The sequence below is a fragment of the Carassius gibelio genome, chromosome A6 (genome assembly GCF_023724105.1).
Source record: "Carassius gibelio isolate Cgi1373 ecotype wild population from Czech Republic chromosome A6, carGib1.2-hapl.c, whole genome shotgun sequence".
NCBI classification, from domain to species: domain Eukaryota; kingdom Metazoa; phylum Chordata; class Actinopteri; order Cypriniformes; family Cyprinidae; genus Carassius; species Carassius gibelio.
Window position 1 is genome coordinate 10,965,482 of NC_068376.1, and position 11,278 is coordinate 10,976,759.

An 11,278-nucleotide genomic window follows, 5' to 3' on the forward strand; every position below is an offset into this window, starting at 1 on the left:
AAAAAAAAGACTAAATGTAAATATAACAGTCATAAGGTTTTTTTTTTTAAATACTGGAAAACTTTTCAAAACCGTTTGCACCAACATGAATACAAATAGTATATTTCTAAGAATTTGCATTTTTAAAAAAATAGATTTTCTAAAAAGATATTTCTATTATCTTTGTTTTTTGTGACCCTTTTAACCTGGAAGGCGCTCACAAAGGCTCACTTGCCACTGGTGCATTTGGCAGGTTGTAGGACTGGTAATGGTCAAAAAGTTTTTAAAAAGTGTCCTTTCTGAGGATGGAAGTTGAATCAAATATGTTGACAGCCTCTGTCACTTTGTCTTTTCTTGCACCCTTAGCAAATGGTATCAGGTGTCCTGGAACAAAGTTGTTACCACAGCTGGGGAACCTTGTGCAATGGGCAACCAGTATACAGTACTTGGGATATGCTTTGGGATATCATAAATTGCCTAAAATTATTTTTGTTCTTTTGCCTTGCTTACGGAACTGGTCTCTGGTCTGTACACGCAATGAATCTTTACACCTATCTGATTATCAGGGGCGCGATCAAATAGAGTGGCTGCAAAATGAGCATGATGAGAGAGAAAAAAACATTGTCGAATCTATGGTACACTTTTAAGAAGTGCTAACCTGTGAATGTTTATGGGTATATTTCTACTTGATCTAATCCTTAAATTTAATTTGATCACAGTAACCTAATGTAGTTATAGATTAATTTGGTTGATATTTTGGGGTTAATAAAATGAGATAAATTAGATGTTACCACATGAAAAATGTTACATATTCAATGAAGATAAACACTTAAAGGGACTTACAGGCTTTACTCAAATGAAACATTTTCATCATTCTAATGACAGTACATGCTGGTTTTGTCTAATATCTAAAGTCTACAAGACACACCAGTTTTTGTTCTGTGCCGAGTTATAAAGTTGAATTCTCTCATTACAACACATGTAAATAATATTTTGATTGTGCAGTGTAGAGAGGTTCATTTGTCACAACCATAGTGAGATCGCCATGAACAAAGAGTGGCAGCTTTTTAGTGATTATAAAGGGAGAGGTTTTTGTGAGCTTATTATAATACATTCAAAATACAGAGCTTTTTTTTTTCTCGGCCACACAATATTTATGCAGATTCACTCTCAAAATAGCAGTGATTGACAGTTATAACCATAGCATGGATGCAGAGGCTAGCAATGGGGCAGGCAAACGCCTGGGGCACCGCAATATAAGGGGCCCCCAATAGTGAAGTGACATTCAGCCAAGTATGGTGACCCATACTCAGAATTTGTGCTCTGCATTTAACCCATCCGAAATGCACACACACAGAGCAGTGAACACAAACACACACACACTGTGAACACACACCCGGAGCAGTGGGCAGCCATTTATGCTGCGGCGCCCGGGGAGCAGTTGGGGGTTCGATGCCTTGCTCAAGGGCACCTAAGTCGTGGTATTGAAGGTGGGGAGAGAGCTGTACATGCACTATCCCCACCCACAATTCCGTCTGGCCCGAGACTAGAACTCACAACCCTTCAATTGGGAGTCCTATCCTTTAACCATTAGGCCATGACTTCCCTTAAAAAGCCGACCATTTAAACCAACAGAAATGCTAAAATTAATAGCTATAACATGCAGCAACATGGGGCCCCTTCCTTTGATACACTGGTTATGCTTCTGTGCCACCTCTTCTGCCACTAGTTTGTGTGTCTGCCCACAGCCTATTCCACTCCAAATCAAATATAAAACATTTTATTCGTATATAACATTTTACTGTATATCATTGTTTACATGAGCAAATAATACTGGATAGTTTGTCATGCAACAACTTGTTTTACAGTATATCCTTCACGCCATGCTATCGAGTCATGCTAACAATAGGTGGCGGTACTGAACTTTGTAAGTTGCGAACAGCAGTTTAATAAAAAGAAGAGGAAGAAGACAGTCACCGCTGGTGCACACTGTGGACAAGATGGTTGCCTCTCTGTGGCGGATCACCGGGGCAGTGAATCGAGCTCTTGCTAAATCTGGATACGTACGTATTGTATGACTTTGAGACTTTTGAAAGGGTTTGAAATTTCAAACATTATATTTAATTACACGGACCAGTAACCAGCCGATCTCTATAATCAAAGTGACTGTCATTGGCCTTGTCTGTGGCGGGGAACTAACGTTAGCTGATAGCTAAACTAAAGGTTAGAGCTCTTTCCCGTGTGTAAGAGCTTTGAGGAGCAAGAGACGAGTTATAAACAGTCATGTAAGCAAGCCAATCGAGAAATGTAAATATTGCACTTGTTTGTTTCTTATTCATTATGTTAAGATTAAGTTAACCTGAAATTTCATCTGACAAGGTCATGGAGATCTGACGTCACCCAGAGATATATAGATTATTTATTCGGTTTATACTACTCAGTGAGTTAACTGTTAAAATGTAGACATTACTTCGTACTGTTTGTGACATTTTCCTTTCGTTAGTTGGAGTCAAATAACAAACAAGTTAGTACTGTTTCCTCCTCTATGTAACGTCAGCTAACTTACAACAAAACAGCATGAAATCTGGTTTGAAATTTCTATAAATATGTAAGTACAAGAGCGTCCACATTAGAAAAAGGAAACTGGTTATATATATATATATATATATATATATATATATATATATATATATATATATATATATATATATAACCAGTTTCCCATATAGAATAGGTGACAAGTTCTCAAAAAATGTACACATAGTTCATGTCTGTTTCATATGGATTAAAAAAAAAATAATGACTCCAAAAATGTAGTAAAATATAATAAGATATTTTATCACCCCTTAAATATGTGTATGCGTATTTCAGATGTTATCAATCACTAATTCATAAATGCAATTTAGTTGTGCACAACGTGACATTGTACACCTTAACTGCCCTTTTCTGGTCATAAAAATTATGTAGGATGTCAAAAATAAAGTAAATCTTTTCCTTGTTTTTATGAATAAGGCAACAGTTTGTGTGTACTTGGGGTCTAGTCTTCTGATAGAGTTAATAATATGTCCCATGAGTAACTAATAGGAATGTCTTATGAATCTATAGATTTCCTCACCAAATTTGTTTCTTTCCAGGTTTGTTTTCACACAGGTACTTTAAAACATGATTTTCTCCCCCTTTCATTTCTAGTTTAGTTTATTAGCAGTGTTTATTGCTGAAAAGCATTGTCATCACAGGAATAAAGTTATTATTATTTTTTAAATAATATATATATATATATATATTTTTTTTAATATGTTAAAAATAGTTTGTTTATATCGTTAGAATATTTTACAATATCTGACGTATTTCAAAAACATAAAAAATATATCTTGCTACTTGGCCAAATCAAACACTTTATTCAAATGTCGTCTTATCGGTCAACACTTACATTTATAAAAACAAGCCATAAATCAGACAATGATGCAGTGATGATTTTTGGCTTGTTTTCTTTCATTAATACAAGAAAATTGCACCATATACTTATTATTATTATTATTTTTTTTTATCTTTTTCTTTATTTTAGCCTCATTTGCTGTCTCTGAGACGAGGACATGCCTCTGTGTCATATGCTCAGAGCCTGCTAGGAGCTCCAGAAACACGACTAACTACTCTAAGCAATGGCTTGAGGATTGCCTCTGAAGAGACCAACCAGGCCACATGCACGGTGAATAACTGTTTTGAGGCTGTACAAATACATTTTTTAGTAAATAAAGTAAAAAAAATTCTAAATAAAAATATCGAATAAAGTGAATGTTGTGTATGTGTCATAAAAATATCAGGAATTGAAAAAGCCTGAACGACTGTACTTAAATTTGTCCATTTTCAAATGTTTAACCAAAAGGAAACTGAAAAATAAAGCATGCATGTTTGCTGATGTAATTTTTTGTGCTTTTTATCTGTCTGGCGCTGCAGGTTGGCGTTTGGATAGGTTGTGGGAGCAGATATGAGTCTGAGAAGAATAATGGAGCTGGATTTTACCTGGAGCATATGGCATTTAAAGTATGCAATAAACCTTTACTTGGCCTCATTCTCTAAATGAACATTGTTGTTGGGCTGGGTGTAGGTGCTTCACGATCATGTCATGATATGACATGTAGCATTATATTATCTTAGCATCATATCATGGTTCTTACCACCGAAAACTTTTTTTTATTTTTATTATGGAGGACTAAACCTGCAGAAATTGAAAATAAATAAATGAATATATAAATAAATAAATGATGTGATAAAAACAAAAATAGCTTTTATTAAACTTCTAGTTGCCAAACGACCTTCAGAGGATCTGTAAAGATATGTTAGCAAAACTGGTGACCAACTACAGAAAACATCTAACCTCTGCTTGCCAACAAGGGTTTCTGCATCATGTTTTGCTTGAGGATGACTCACTGAAATGCAAATCAATTTGTAACCTTTACATAATGTTTTTTTTTTTCCCTTGATTTTTTTGGTTTGCATTCTCGATATGGTAAAATAAACCTACCATAAGAATGACAGACCCTTCATTTCTTTGTAAGTGGGCAAACGTAAAAAATCAGCAGGGTATCAAATAAATATTTTCCCCACTGTATGTCTATAGGAATGTTTAGTATCAGCATCATAACAATAAGTATGTCACAATAATGTTGCATTATGGTATATAGAGCTGCCTCAAGTGTATATATGAATAGACTTACTTCCTCTTTCAAAATTGAGAGGATGAGGGTCTGTCAATATTCACTTGACCAAATGGAATGTGCTTCAAAATGGCAGCAGGGATTCCCCCTAGAGCAAGTGCTTTGGCAATTTCAGGAGTGTCTATATAAAAGTGGAATGTGCCCAGAGTGTTCACATAGTGGGAATTGTAAGGTCAGGTTGTGATAACATTTGCAATAATTATTGACTTCATATGAGTACATGATGTATAATGCTGAATTTATTTATTGTAGGAAAGAAAACCATGAATATTGTTGATTGAAATTGGTTGTAGTATGAATGCAATTTAAAAACTGTAATGCTGTTTCACTAATTTTAACAATGTTCTTTCTATTCCAAACCTTTCTTGGATCAAGGGCACAAAGAAGCACCCACAGTCTGCCCTTGAACAGGCAGTGGAGTCTATGGGAGCTCACCTGAGTGCATACACCTCTCGGGAACATACTGCTTATTACATGAAGACCCTTGCCAAGGACTTGCCTAAAGGTTAGAGAACAAACAAATGAATTAATAAAGTGCCCCTATTTTGCCATTTCAAATATTTCCTTTCATGCAGTGTGTGATGTAGCTGTATGTTAATGCAAATGATCTGCAAAGATGTAAAGCCGAAAGTGCACAATAAATAAAATAAAGAATCGAGTCAGTACAGCCTATACGAGTCGTTAGTAATTTGAATTGTCAGGGGGTAATACATTTGCATAATTCTCACCTATGTTCTACATTGGCCGGCCGCAAACAACTTGACTCGCCCTCAAACACATCATTTGTTTTTCATGACGACTGCTTCTCTAATCACTGGGAGTTCAACGAGAGATTCACAAAACACTTTCTCTTGAAAGGTAGCTCATTACCCAGTTTATTAGGAACAGCTGTCCCCAGTGAATAAAAACTTGTAAGTATGATAAATATTAGATTTATATATTTAGCAGTTTATATTTTATATGTGCATTCAAAATAGGGATTGTTTTTGACATGCGCCGTACACGGTAGACCAATCACAACTGACTGGGCCATCTGACCAATCAGAGCAGAGTAGGCTCATGGAAAGGAGGGGGTTTAGAGAGACTGAATCTATGAACTGGTTTGAACAAATAATTTGAGAATTGCTGGAAAATGCAGTGATATTAAATGCATATGTTGAGAAAATGAAAGCATTTTTTGACCTTGCTTGCACTTAAACCTATTGTAGGATACTCACCCCCCCCCCCCCAAAAAAAATAATAATTCGGAACCTTAAAAAGGGCATAATAGGGACACTTTAAAATAGGCCAATTCTCCCAACCGGCTTGTTTCTTCATGCAAATGTGGATCGATAAATGACTTAATTGATCTAGATGAGCTCTAGAATGTGGTATGTCATGTTGGCATAGATAATGTAGTCTTTCTCTGAATAATCTGGAAGTGTTACTCTTTCTTTTAAATGTCATCTCTTTATTGTGTTCCATTTAGCGGTGGAGCTCTTGGCAGAAGTAGTGATGAGCTCGTCTTTGAGTGAGGCTGATATAGAGCAGCAGAGGAGTGTGGTGCTGAGAGAGCTGGAAGAGGTGCAAGGTAGCTTGCAGGATGTTTGTCTGGATCTGCTCCATGCTACTGCCTTCCAGGGTACTCCTCTTGGCCATAGTGTTCTTGGGCCCTCTGCCAATGCAAGGTACACACAGCCTCAAAATAATATATTTCTTATGTTACATATGCTTGCACTGTACATCTGCTGACGTTTTGTCCGGAATACGTAAATGCACATGTAAATGAAAATGTGAATTTATTTATTAAATTTTTTTCTCATGTATTTTCAAGGACTCTAACTCGTAATGATTTAGTGGAGTACATCAATAGCCACTATAAAGCTCCTCGCATGGTCCTGGCAACAGCTGGAGGTACTGCTCTTAAACAGTTCTCAAACTTTTCACACAGTAGTGTTTTATTAGAAAACCCACACAAAGCTGATTTGATCGATTAAACATTCTCTCTGTTCTGCTGCAGGAGTAAACCATGATGAGCTTGTAGGTCTGGCTAAGCAGCATTTCAGTGGCGTTTCATTTGAATATGAAGGTGATGCTGTACCTGTTCTGTCCCCATGCCGTTTCACTGGGAGTGAGGTAGCTTATAAATTGCATGTGTGCATGAGAGGGTCTCAGTTTCTTGCCGGACGGATTGATTGACTTCCTGTCTTTCTTTCAGATTCGTATGCGTGATGATGCAATGCCCCTTGCACACGTTGCTATTGCTGTAGAGGGAGCTGGAGTTGCAAGCCCTGATATTGTGCCGCTTATGGTTGCCAATTCCATCATTGGTAGCTATGACATCACATTTGGGGGTGGCAAGGTTAGTTTATAACTTTGCTTAAATTTTCATTTCCTAAACATTTGTTTAGCGTGTTCAGGGATTCTCAATGTTTCTTGAAATCTTTGACAGATTAAGATGGCTCCTGGAATATTCATAACGAGGATTTCACCTAAAAGCTGTTATAAAATGCACAATAATCTTTGTGCTTTGTTCCACATCTTGAAAGTAGAAATGAAATAAGCAGGATATTATAATCAAGTACGGGAATTCAGTCTGTTTCAGTGAAATGCAGCACAGAGCAAGCTTAAATGTTGTCATTGTTAATCAGTCTCTTGATTTCTTCACCCACCAATATGATCAGCTCACAGGCATGTGATTTCCCACAGTTATGATTCCCGTTTATTCCATTTAAATATTCTAAATATATAGTTCATGATGCAGAAGATAGATTTTTAGGAATGTACATTTATATTAGATATAGATGTTACATTTATGTCTGATACTGTCAGCTGATATTGATTTAATGTTGTGGCTGATACTATACTATGTTCTATACTACTATGTCTAAATTAAAAAATAAGGCTAAAGGCAAAATTTAAATTTTTTCATGCTAAAAGGGGAATTTGGGCATCACACCATTCTCTGGCCAATGCAATTCTAATATTGACCAATACTGGTTCGATTTAATTAGGGATGGTACCATAAAAAATAACTGATGTCATACTGATATATTGTGCATTCCCATGTTGATTAGTTGTTTTCTTTAAGATGTTTTAAAATCAATCTTATTTAGTGTTTTAGACTAGTGAAGTGCATCTGAAGACTATTGCTCATGTCAGTTTTTATGGTAGCCACTGTTGATATTATGTTTTTTTTTTTTATAATTCTATATATAGTTAGTTTACATTTTTTTTCTCTGCTGTTCCTAGTATAACGTTCCTGCCATGCATACACAGTTGTAAAATGTATCCGGTAAAATGCACTAGGATCATGAAATAATGGTAATTCTTTTTTTTTTTTTTTTTGTATGTTGTATATAGAACTTAAGCAGTCGTCTGGCTCGTCTGGCTGCAGAGCTGAACCTGTGTCACAGTTTCCAGGCTTTCCACTCTTCATACAGTGACACTGGTCTGCTGGGTATTTATTTTGTTGCAGACAGACATAAAATCGAGGACATGATGCATTGGGCTCAGAATGCCTGGTAAGTTCAGCCGTAACATAAAGAGAAGATAGGATTGTCATCTGATGTTCTGTAGTTGTATTTAAGGTGATGTGCTCTTAATGTTTCTGTATTTCAGGATGAATTTGTGCACCACAGTGACTGAGAGTGATGTGACTCGAGCGAAGAATGCTTTGAAGGCTAGCTTAGTGGGACAGCTCAGTGGTAATAAACTCAAACCTACTTACTCTTATAGACAGTCCATACCTCTCTTCGCATCAAAACATAGTCCTAGTCCTAGTAAAGGAGTCATTGATTTTTCAGATTTACACTGGAATTACTGTTAATTATAGTGCTGTGTCAAGTAGCCTTGTCAAGAAGATATAGATCTGTATCAGAAATAAAAAAAAGTGTTATTGGGCCATCCCTAGTAGTTATACAACAAGCACATCAGTGCCATTTAAAATATATATATATATATATATATATATATATATATATATATATATATATATATATATATATATATATATATATATATATATTGATTGTGATTTTCACAAAAAAAAAAATTGATGGCCTCTGGTATATTTTGCTTTTGGAATATTTGAATATGCAATACACCAAAATAAAGATTAGAGCCTCTACTTTTAAACCTAAAAAATCTTTTTATTCTTGCTTAATTCTTTTTTTTTTTTTATCAACACTTGTAATATAAGTAGATTTCATAAAAATGTGTAGTTTTGAGCAAAAAGGTGAGAATCACATTTTAATCAAAAACTACATCAGGATAAAATATTCAGTATGATTATAAAGGCATAAATCCAATAAATCGCTTCCATCAACACCTCCAAAGCTTGCACAAACATTCCCACTTCCTGGATCAACATTTTACTCCGTGACATTATACGGTTTTCATTTATATGCTGTCTATTGCTGTTTTCATAAGAGATCACTTATGTTCGACAATCCTGTTCATGTGTGTTTATTTTTCGGAAGGTTTTGTACTCCTGCGGAACATGTGTAATAGCGCCCCTGAGTGTATATGATGCAAAGCCGTAAAAACTTGTCTTTGGCGGGGAAGCGTAGTATCCTAAAAGACAAGATAACTTGTCAATGGCAGGGAAAGAGTTAAATAATCCTCTTTGAGGATTATAAAAAAAATCTAATCTGCATGGTATTTGGACTTAATTGTGTTCCTCTGATGTGAGTAATAATATTTTCATAAATAATCACTTATTACTTGACACACAGTTTTTAAAACAGAATATTTTTAATTTCCAGCAGATGATCGTGGTTAAAACAAGCCCAAAAACAACAACATCAGCACAACTTGACTGACTTTTGCTAAATAGGCATTTTTTTGGTTACATAACAACCACTGTTTGCAGATAATGGAGAAAAACATATGGTTATGATCACTTAATTTTATCTGTTGTTATGGTGTAGTACATCAGCTTGCAGATATTTTGTGCACCTCTACTTTAAACTATAGTGACAGCAAGACATGTTTTTGCTGTAATATTGACTTAATACCTCCCAGACTAATCAGACTGCTTCTATACATACACACACACACACACACACACACACTCTAATTCTATAACCTGTTTCTTCTTTCTGTCGTCAGGAACTACACCTGTTTGTGATGACATTGGCAGGCACATACTAAATTATGGCCGCCGCATCCCATTGGCAGAGTGGGATGCCAGAATTGAGGTAAGTTGTCCTTGTTAGCAAACCCACAGTGGCTGAGTGACCGCTGTTTCAGATGACATAGTTTTTATTTTATGTATTTAAGAATACCTATTTGCTTGTTTGTTTCTCACTAGGCTGTGACTCCCAGGATTGTCCGGGATGTCTGCTCTAAATACATCTATGATAAATGCCCAGCTGTGTCTGCAGTTGGTGAGTTGGTTTATTTGTACATTTTAATATGCTTTTTTTTTTTTGTGTGCGTTTATTATTTTGTCTTGAATAAATATTTATTTGAATTATTTTATATTAGCATGACATATAGTTAAGGAATTTAACTAGTAACCAGTGTAGTGATTTATGATATGACTGATAATGTTGAGAACACACTTTTTCAAGCCAATGGTGCACGTTTCATAAACAAAGACTTTTATAAATTTACATTAGAAACGAAAACAAACAAACAAACAAAAAAACATTAATGGTGTGCATCTTGAGACAAATCAGTAACACTTACATTTTAGATATGTCAGTGCTAGTTTCCTTTTAGTTAAATATGCATTTTAGTCTGATACTAGGCTTAAGCCTCATCTGTGGAATTGGGGGAAGTGTCATTCAGTGCTCAAGCTGTAGTGCTCACTTTAATTTTGGATGACTGTGTATGGGCAACAGTTGATTTTATGTAACCTTGCAATCGTTTCTTTCTTTATGCAGGTCCAGTTGAGCAGCTGCCAGATTATAACCGAATGAGAAGTGCTATGTACTGGCTCCGATTTTAAATGTTCCTCCGGCTCTCAGCCCTCACTGATGTGACGTCTATCTTTGCAAGTTTTTCCTCTCATCATTTTCATACCCTTATCTTGTATGAATTTGATGTGTAGAATATTTGGCCACTTGTTATCTTAGCCATCTTTGTCCAAGCTGAGATGGAGAGAGGAGAATTCGGTACATTTACATCTAGAATGTCCGACATGGCACAGAGCTATTTATGAAAATATGTGATGTTCTCTTTCTGTCAATTTTGTATATAGCAATAGCTCTCATTCCAACTTCAAATAAAACCCTGTCACATCAAGTTTTTGTTTGATTTGTTTTGGTTGCTTCAGAGAAAATAAACCCATTCAGTCTCCAGTAAACAGGAAGTAAACTGTGGGTTGAGAAGATAATGGAAAGGTATGTTAAAGGTGCAAATTCAAAATATTGGAGGTTTTTTTTTTCACCTGGACCCTCCTCCTCAGACATTACGCACGTGCAGGTTGCCAGATTGACGCCAGTTTCGTTTATTTATATAGCACATTTAAAACCAACAGAGCTGACCAAAGTGCTGCACAGAGAAGTAGAAATTAAGCATAAAACAAATTCACAATACAAACTGTATACAGCAGTTACTCCAGCCCACAAGCTTCATCGTATAAGTCATTAAATGCA

General features: G+C 35.7%; 1 protein-coding gene across 1 annotated transcript; it reads left to right on the plus strand.

The window, feature by feature from the left end:
- Nucleotides 1–1,893: 1,893 nt before the first annotated feature.
- On the plus strand, nucleotides 1,894–10,925 carry LOC128016221 (cytochrome b-c1 complex subunit 1, mitochondrial). The gene is made up of 13 exons (XM_052600718.1): nucleotides 1,894–2,042; nucleotides 3,545–3,685; nucleotides 3,934–4,020; nucleotides 5,070–5,199; nucleotides 6,163–6,361; nucleotides 6,508–6,587; nucleotides 6,694–6,809; nucleotides 6,892–7,035; nucleotides 8,037–8,197; nucleotides 8,295–8,380; nucleotides 9,786–9,874; nucleotides 9,988–10,063; nucleotides 10,565–10,925. The coding sequence occupies exons 1-13, from the start codon at nucleotides 1,980–1,982 to the stop codon at nucleotides 10,627–10,629; spliced, it is 1,437 nt and encodes a 478-aa protein (XP_052456678.1). The 5' UTR covers nucleotides 1,894–1,979; the 3' UTR covers nucleotides 10,630–10,925.
- The last annotated feature ends 353 nt before the right edge of the window (nucleotides 10,926–11,278 follow it).